The 10011-nt window shown below is 39.0% G+C and overlaps 1 protein-coding gene across 3 annotated transcripts in view; it reads left to right on the forward strand.

The window, feature by feature from the left end:
• LOC129780395 (dynein axonemal heavy chain 5) overlaps positions 1 to 9393 on the forward strand; it is a 49682-nt gene extending 40289 nt beyond the window's left edge. For 2 of the 3 annotated variants that reach the window (XM_055788614.1, XM_055788613.1), the window contains exons 14-15: positions 8676 to 8808; positions 8934 to 9393. In XM_055788614.1, coding sequence (XP_055644589.1) covers positions 8676 to 8808; positions 8934 to 9187 — 387 coding nt within the window. In that variant the 3' untranslated portion in view covers positions 9188 to 9393. Of the gene's footprint in view, positions 1 to 8675; positions 8809 to 8933 lie in introns of those variants that run through there. The other variant, XR_008743908.1, reaches the window with a different exon arrangement.
• Positions 9394 to 10011: the final 618 nt, after the last annotated feature.

Raw genomic sequence — 10011 nt, forward strand, 5'->3', positions numbered from 1 at the left:
TATACTTTCGTTCAATACCAACCATTATGAAAATTCATTACTCTTACACGAGTACTAGTTGCTCAAATCCACCCCTTTTTGCTTTGCGATTTGTTTATAATTGTAAACTGGTTGTTAAACTCAGCTTCGATGTCCCGAGTTCAACTGATAGCGCTGTCAATTTTGTTCTGTACACAATAGGGTTACTACGACTGGCGATGCATAGGTGGATTCATCACCAGGTAGTAAGGTAATCCCATGAAAAATCGCTAAAATTAGTATACATTATTTCTATGAAAATGTGCTCAATGGTAGCCCATTTGTGATCAATTCTAGAAAGTTGTCCAGCTGTGCAACGATAGACTTCCGTAAACAGATTCAAACCAGTATGATTTTTGTGACTCCCGGAAAAAAATCGCTCCGGAAACAACTTCAAAAGAAAAAATCGCCCAGAAAAAGTGTAAGGTCACAAGTAGGCTAGACATATTTTGACGCGGATAAACATCATGGGTATAATACCTATGTGATACTGTGCTATTTTACGCGCTGAATATCCAGACCAAAATACTTGTAATTGTGGAAATTTCTCCAGATCGTGGTGCATTAGTTTTGAATTGCAACGAACGATATATTCCAAACTAAAAATTAACCATGAAGACGTAATGCACCAGACAAACGTATGCTGTCCGACGCTCGCTAAAGCCTCGCGAACGGATTGTATCATATGCTTCTAACTAATCGGGCAATCAGTGGAACACAGGTTTGCGTGCGTAAGACTGTCGCCTCCGACGGCGGTTCAAATTCCTTATCTCCGTTAAATGGGGACTTCGCCCCCATTACATTGACCTCAGAATAAATATCGAAAACGAAAACGTAAAAAATAATTTATAATAGAAACTTTCTATGAGGTGCTTACCGCCGTTTTACGCATAGTTGTCTCATGTTCCAAAATCAGCAATTGAGAAAAACCCAATCATAGTTTTCTGGCATATTTGTCTACCAGAAGCTTTAAGTTTTTCAGTTTAGCAATACAACGGGTTTTTTATAAGCAGTAAACTATTGTTTAATGAAATGTGAAGAGTTCCCCTCACTTGAATCAATCAAGCTTGATTACGGTTCAAAAATACATGGTGGGACAGTTATGCCTAAATAGAATAACAACATGGGACAACTGAGCTTGATGTTGTATTTTGAAATACTGGGAACAAACAATAAGTTTATTGGTGTTTTTCCGAAAGATTATGCATAAAAGCATCGTTTTATGAAGAAGTAAGTGATCTGCAACACCTTTGCAGAATATAAATCTCATTATCATTAGGCATTCGCTAACAAGGTGTACACGTATTCTGTTAAACTTGAATTATGGATTTACAAAAAAATACATGGTTGGACAATTATGCCTAGAATATCAACATGGAACAATTGAGCTTAATATTGGTTTTTGAAAAGCTGGGAACAAACAATAAGTTTTATTTTCGTTTTATGAAGAAAAGTGAAAATTGTCAAAAAGTAACATGGGACAACTATGCGTAGAACGGTAGCTTATGTTTTTCCCGCACCACAATATTTCTAGCCTACTTGTGACCTTTCACTTTTACTGAGCGGTTGTTTTGCTGCAGTTGTTTTTCGGGGCGATCCAACACTCAAACGATACGTGTCAAAATTCATGAAAATCTGACGCTTAGTTACATGTTAGTTACTGGGATATTCAAAATATTCATATATCAGGCTCTAGATCTGCTCTAGATGCTACGAGTTTAACCCTTTTCGAGTCTATGAAAATATTTTATTAGAAATATAAGATAGGTTTCAATGCTTCCATTATAATACTTCTAAATAGACGAATCCAGAATATTTCAACACATTTTGGCTGGTTCGTCAATTTTACTTCCATTTTCGGAAGAATGTCGGGAGTGAGAATTGAACTCGTGATCTTTAGCGTGAGAGGTATGGATGTTAAAACTACGCCAGATCGCCTCCAGAACGGACCATTTACAAATTTTATCCGTGAAAAACAGACATTCTTATGCTGTCAAGAACTCTTCATCAAATACCAACAATTCAATCCATCAAATACCAGCAGTTTAAGCTGTGACGATTAATCTAATTACATATCTCTAACTCTTCCTCATTGTTTTCCTTCGAAGCACATATACTCAGTCTTGTCAAATGGTCCTTCGGAAACGTGAATTTCCCACCTAGAGTTAGTAGCACATAGCAGGTAAGAGGTTTGCTATCCCAGTTTGCAATTAGTGGGAACGTTTTGCGGTACAACCGACCAGGATATTTCAACAAGACTTGCTGCTGCGAAGTTAAATGTAGGGGAGAAGCGGGTAAGACGGATAGTTGTGGACATGCGATTGATTTGTATAGTTACATTTGAAATTTCATACATTTACATTTCATTACATTACATTTTCTGTTTATGAGAACCCTTCCTACATGTCATTCTATTATATTTGAACCGCCCTTTTACCATGACGACTGATCAAAAGTGGAAGAAGATGCAGTTTTCGCAACCTCGATATCAAACATTTTGAAAGGTTTAATTTCCAAATTTAATTAACTGGTCATTTTATTTGGGTACGTAAGTTAACATCACAGCGATGTTAGGCATGTATCGAGGAGCGAATTCATTCGTTAGTCGAAAATTCAAATTATTGAAATAATTGGACTGGTGGTGTGAAACGGGCAGTTGCCAGTGGGAGTGAGACGGACCGTGAATGGTCTGCTTATTCTATTCATAAGGCATGCCCGCGTCTATCAACTGCTAATCAGCTGAGTGGAACCAGAAGCGATTTTTTTCCCCTGTTGGGTGTGAACCACTGCGTCCATTATTTTGAACTATTGTGGTATACCCCTTTTTTATACTACACTTCAAGCTTATCTACTACTTATTGATGAAGGAGTAGACTGAAAGCTATAGCGTGATAGGTGTCAATCAGGAATAATCTGTTTGATAAAGACCAAATTTCCTTGGGCTCCAGAATAGCTTTATCAAGGTGTTGAAGTCTGCGTCTAGTTAGAGCTACGCAGTTACAAAGCAAATGTTCCGAGGTTTCGCTTTCGGCATTACTAAAGCGACAAATATCATCTTGTGCTAAACCTATGTTCTTAAGATGGTTTTACTCGGGCAGTGTCCTGTTGCAGTGAATGTGCTTAAGTCTTTCTTATAAAGGCTTAGCAGCTGTTGAGTAATTTTTATACTCGGCATAATAAATTATTTCGCCTGTTTAAGTTTTGCAACCATCCAATTGGCTGTCACTTCCCGGTCTTCCTATTTTTTCAGCTCGCTTTTCAACACACAGTCGGAGAGTCCACAGAATGGTTCTGGACCAGTGAATGGTGAGTTTGAGCCGTTCCTGGCAAGTTCATCTACTCGCTCATTGCCCTCTATACCGCAATGGCCAGGAATCCAGTACAATTGTACCGAACTTATCTGACTTAATTGCCGTAAAAGAGAAATGCATTCCCACAGAGATTTTTGTTCTGGGACTATACACTCCAGCACCTTTTCTGATTCCCATCTTCGACCCATCAGTGTAGAGAACATGATTGAACCATTACGAACGTTGGGGCCACCTTCATCCCATACTGAGCGAGAATGTTCGATCACTCTGTATGGAATGTCATAATTGGTCCTAGGTTCCATCCAATCATTGTTCATCTCTGAGGCTTTTTTTTTTGTCTGTATTATAGTGACTTTCAACTCATTTGGCTGGTTCGTCACTTTTACTTCCATTTTTGGAAGAATGTCGGGAGTGAGAATTGAACTCGTGACCTTTAGCGTGAGAGGCATGGATTTTACCACTACGCCAGATCGCCATCTCTGAGGCTGGTCCAATGGGTAAAAGATTCAAGATGCTCAAGTGACCAGTTTTGTCCCCGTCTAGTATTTTTTTCCATCTTTTAAGCTTTAGAGCGCTTTTTTTAGCCTCTAGCTGAACATATTGGTTCAAAGGTACCAGGTGAAGGATAGCCTCCAATGCCTTTGAGGGTGTACTTCGCATTGCTCCAGTAATTGCAACGCATGCTAGTCGTTGGAGTTTGTTTAGCTTTTTTGTAGCTACAGTCTCCTTAGTCTTTGGCCACCATACAAGTGATGCATAGGTTATCCTAGGCCGCACAATTGCAGTGTAAACCCACATAACCATTTTTGGTTTAAGGCTCCATGTTACCATCATTTTAGAGAATGCCCATAGAGCTGAGTTGGCCTTGCTGATTATTGAATCTAAGTGCGCGTTCCAGTTTAATTTAGCATCTAAGATTACACCTAGATATATCACTGAAGCGCTGCTTTTTATTTCCTCTCCCCTAAGATGTAGAGACTGCAGATGCAGTTTTTTTTCTTTTTGGTGAACGGAATAATTGTTGTTTTTGAGGGATTTATGCTCATTAGGCATTCGCTAACAAGGTGTACACGTATTGTGTTAAACTTGAATTATGGATCTACATGGTTGGATAATTATGCCTAGAATATCAACATGGAACAATTGAGCTTAATATTGGTTTTTGAAAAGCTGGGAACAAACAATAAGTTTTTTTTTTTGTTTTATGAAGAAAAGTGAAAATTGTCAAAAAGTAACATGGGACAACTATGCGTAGAACGGTATCCTAGGCCGCACAATTGCAGTGTAAACCCACATAACCATTTTTGGTTTAAGGCTCCATGTTCTTACCATCATTTTAGAGCATGCCCATAGAGCTGAGTTGGCCTTGCTGATTATTGAATCTAAATGCGCGTTCCAGTTTAATTTAGCATCTAAGATTACACCTAGATATATCACTGAAGCGCTGCTTTTTATTTCCTCTCCCCTAAGATGTAGAGACTGCAGACGCAGTTTTTTTCTTTTTGGTGAACGGAATAATTGTTGTTTTTGAGGGATTTATGCTCAGACCTTCTGTGATACACCAAGATTGTGTAAAGTTTAAGGCCATCTGCATTCTGCTCGATAATACGTCGTCGAACTTGCCACGTACCATTATGACTAGATCATCGGCAAAGCCCACAACTTCGAATCCTTTTACTTCTAAACTTCTCAGAAGGTCGTCAACTATAAGTGACCAAAGGAGGGGTGATGAAACCCCTCCTTGTGGGCAACCTTTCGTTGCAATCACATATATTGACGACCTGCCCAGCTCCGAGGTGATTCGTCTATGTGTGAGCATGCCCTGGATCCATTTGACTATGCAGTTATCGAAGCGTCTTTTTCTCATCGGTTGTGCCATTGATAGATAAGAAGCATTATCAAAGGCACCTTCGATGTCAAGAAACGCGCATAGAGCAGTTTCTTTTGACAAGAGAAATTTTTCAATTTTTGTTACAAGCGTGTGTAGCGCTGTTACTGTGGATTTGTTTGATTGGTAGGTGTACGAAACTCGACACTGTCCGGTTCCTTAACTGGCGGAACCTATGAACAACCGGTTCTATCTTTTCGCTCGGTTCCGAGAAGCGATCACTTTCGATCAAACTGTTCTTGTTCGGATCTGTTGTAAAGAAACGTCCGATGTTCTCGACTAGCTAACAACAACTCACTCCTAATTTTATTTGTGAGCATAAATTTATCTTCTAAGCTACAATTCTATACATTTGTCTGTATATATTTTATTTACACATTCTGCTCCGCCGGCGATGATCGTAGGTAGCGTTGAGACTCGCTTCGTGACGGTGACAACGATGATCGAAGATGATGATAATGATGATTACAAACACTGATGCATCTCGCTCGGTACAGGCAAGCTCGGCACTCGCTGTTTTCGAACTTTCGCTCTCGTTACTTATTGTTTCGATTGTTGCTATCCTCGTTACTCGGAAATCTCAGCTTATGCTGCTGATCGACACTAGGGTAAGCAGACTCGTAACTGCCACTGGTTCGAACGATTATTTCTCCTGAACAGACTTTATGTATTCATACAATACTTTTTCCATTGTTTTCAGCAGTATTGATGATAAACTAATTGGTCTGAATGCCTTTGGGAGTGATTTGTCACGATTCCCCGCTTTTGGAATGAAAACTACTTTAACAAGTCTCCATATCGAAGGAATGTGCTCTAGTATCAGACTTGCCTTCAAAATCTCGATTAGAGGTGGAATTAGTTTTGATTCTCCATTTTGAATCAGGGCTGGAAAAATTCTATCTGCACCTGCAGATTTGTAAGGTAGAAAGGATCTCACCGCGTTAACTACTCTGGCTCTCGTGAAGACTAACCCAGGAACTATGTTAGTGCCTTCTTTTGCACTTTCAAGTCTTGTGGGGTGCCATCGGGAGCATTTCGTGTCGCCATTATAGCCAGGATTTGTATTCGAGTGGACAGATGTAGATCCCGGAAAGTGAGTCTTCATCAGTAAGTCTAGTACTTCTGAGGGAGTTTTTGTAAAAGAACCGTCGTCCTTTTTAAGGGAACCTAACCCGTTTGAGTGGTCTTTTGCCAGAGTCTTATTGAGTCTAGCAACGGTTGGAGTACTTTCAATGCTTTCGCAGTTATATACCCATGATTTTCGTTTGGAAAGTCATGGGTATATAACGAGAATATGTCCGTTTCTACTACTGTAGGGCAAAATATGTAGGTGAATTCATTCGGTTTTTTCAACATTTCACGGATATTCGTGATAAGTTCGTACCTTGGTTGAATGAAACTAATCCTCTCGAGGGCGATAAATTTCTACGTTTCGTATATTATGTCCATTTCACCCCCATTATTATATGTACGTGTTACCCGCATCACAAAAAATGTTCTACTTTCGGTCTGTTTTTAGTGAAAAACATTGGAAAACATTTTTTTTGTGAAACATTTGACCGAATAATTATAAAATAGCATATTGAACTGCACCTAACTGCATTTATGTTTTTGGGAACAAAGATCCAATCGAGGTTCTACTCCAAATGTCCGTATTCCCACCCCCTATCAAAAAAGGAGTAGCAATCAAAGTGGATTTCACTAATTGGGATAAATATGTTATCTTTACGTTTCTCAATGGTTTCATGCCCTAGAACGAGTCATGTTATGTAAATATTCTAGTAAAACTATGCAACGTGCTTGTTTAGAGAAAAAGGTTCCGCTTTAGTTGGTCGTCACTTTTGGGAAACTGAACGAACAAAAAACGTGTAGGACTGTCTGCTGTTGACAAAAAAGTTCTCAGAAATTAAGAGTGTTTTACACATATATTGCATTAGAGAAATGCATAATTGAATCTGTGGGATACAGCTGATAAATTATAAGTAACAGAGTACTGACGTATTAGAGTACCCGTACTTTTCGTGCATCACATTTCAGATGTTGATCCATTTTCATATGTTGATTGATTCATAACGAACGATGATATTTGATATTGGAAGATCAAAGGGCCCGTCGATAAAACCAAATAAATTATTGTTTATTCATTTCCCTACAATATTACCTTTACATTCGGAACACAAACAACATGATTGGTTAGGTTTTTTTTTCTATTTTCGTCCGCCCCTTATACAGCACGTGCGGTTAACCTCGCGGGGATAGTCCCGCCTGGATCCACTTATTCGCAGAGATCGGAAGACTGTGTTGGTGTTATGTTAGGTTATTGTATCTTGAAATTAATGGAGCACCATTTCGGGGTGTATCAAAAATGCGGTTATATCGTAATTGCATTATTTCTCGATACAATGGTGTTTCGATTTTCCATCACATTCGAATACTTCCCAGTGGACCCAAAAGAACTAATTGAACTAGATTCTATTGGAATTATGTCAAGGCTCTGCTGCGTGGTCATCTCAATCTATTGAAGGAGGTACACCGATCTGAGGTTGAAAATATTTATATATTTAGTTTTCAAGGAATATAATTTGATGTTTTCACAAGGAGCATTTTTGAGAGAAGGTCAAAGCTGCTGTATTTCGGTTCCTTCTTAGACCTTCGTCCTCACTATTAGTAGGAATCTATAATGATAAAAACGTTTTCAACACGAATCCTTTCCAAAAAAAAACATTTTTAGATTTTTCAAATTTACAATTGTATATCGCCAACATAGGTAATGACTACCAAAGCAGCTGTCATGTGAAACTGCATAAAATGTGTTTCTTTAGTTGCCCAGCGGGCGTTTGCTTGACCAGACAGCTTATAGAGTGAAAATAAAGCTACAATTGAGTGGTTAGCCGCATCAGAATAACAACTGATACTCGTTCACCTGGTAGTGGTTTCTCGGTTCGTTTGGTTGGTCACTTATGACATAGAATCTGTATTGTGTGTAACATTGATCTTGCAAATAAAGTTTATTAATAGTCGAAGCAAGAGCAGAGCCATTTTTTATTTCTCTTAACCCCATCAAAGCTGATTTGTTTGCGGTATGATAAAAATAACAATCTCATAATTAATACGAAAATTTTTAATTGGTGTAACTAGAAGTTTACTAATTTAACAAATCGGCGTTCCAGAAGCTGCACTGCTATGCTTTTTCTATCAATCGCTATGATGAAGAGCATTGAAAATGGTCGCGAAGATATACTTTTTGTTATCTTTCATGGATATAGAGCATTCTGTGTACAGATGTGTATAAATCTTTAGAGCACTTAACTCGAGAGTGCATGAGCTTTTTCAACAATCATTACTTTCGACAATAGCACAAAAGGCACCCAATAATGGTGCCCAATAATTCTGATTTGCTTGGAAACCAAAAATATACAATGATCCCTCTTACTTTTATCTTCAATCTTTCCAATCAGGAAGTAACACGTGCCCATAAAGGATGGGCTCTGGATTCGGTAGTGCTACAGAATCAAATTACTCGCTACAACAAGGAAGACATCCATGATTCACCGGCTGAAGGAGTTTACGTGTATGGACTGTTTCTGGAGGGTAAGTAATCGAACTTCTGGTTGCTGAAACGTTGTTCCCAGTTTACTCTGGATACTATCATTACTTTCCATGGAAACTCATCATTGCACCATTTTGGCTATTCCATCAAAATTCATCCCTCTAAGGAGCGTCACTGGATCGCCGCAGCGGAAAATTAATCGAGTCAAAGGCAAAAATTTTGTACGAGCAGATGCCGGTGATTTATATCTACGCTATCAACACGACCGCCGGCAAGGACCCCCGGTTGTACGAGTGTCCGATTTACCGCAAGCCGCAGCGAACCGACCAGAAGTACGTGGGCTCTATCGACTTCGAGACCGACTTCAACCCGCGCCACTGGACGTTGCGGGGCGTCGCATTATTGTGTGACATTAAATAATCGGATTTCGTGTTTTCAATTTGCTTGCTATATTTTTTATCGTTGCACTTGTTAAGCCTTTCTGTTTCAGCTGCGGCTAATTAGTAGCGCAGCGAGCAGGAAATGCTGAGATTTTTTTCTTCAAAAGACACCAAAAAACCCCTCTCAGAGTGAAAAGAAAATGAACTTATTATGTACCAAAATACATGAATAAAACGTTTGATCTGTAGATTGTTGATAAAACTAGAAAACGCGTTTTTGTTATTTCGTCATTCAACATAAAAATAGAAAGGTCCAAGAAATACAAAGATTGACTGTTGCCTTAAGATGCTTCTTATTTATTTATTTATTTCCACCGTCTTCGATTACTCGCATAGACTCAACTATTTACTTACAATCTATGTATAATTAATTATCCTATTTCTAAAAACGTTGCTTTGGCAGTCATAATGCCCACGTGTACGTTGAATCGGAGCTTTGAATCAATCGTAACTCCGAGATCGCTGATAGTCGATGTACGTTCCAGTTCTGACGATTCCAACAAATATTGATGGAGTACGGGGTTATTGGAGCGACAAAAAGAAATTATTTTACATTTTTTGTCATTGACCCTCATTCCGTTGTCGCCACACCATTCCAGCATCCTATCGATGTATTCTTGTAAAACCAAACAATCCAAGGGAGACGAGATCACACGGTAGATTTTCACGTCATCAGCGAATGCAAGTTTGGACGATGAAAGCCGAAGACACAAGTCGTTGATGTATATGATAAATAATAGCGGTCCCAAAACGCTTCCCTGCGGTACACCAGATGTGATGTCGAAACTACGGGATCTAGCTGAG

Source organism: Toxorhynchites rutilus, chromosome 3 (assembly GCF_029784135.1).
Source record: "Toxorhynchites rutilus septentrionalis strain SRP chromosome 3, ASM2978413v1, whole genome shotgun sequence".
Lineage (NCBI taxonomy): Eukaryota > Metazoa > Arthropoda > Insecta > Diptera > Culicidae > Toxorhynchites > Toxorhynchites rutilus.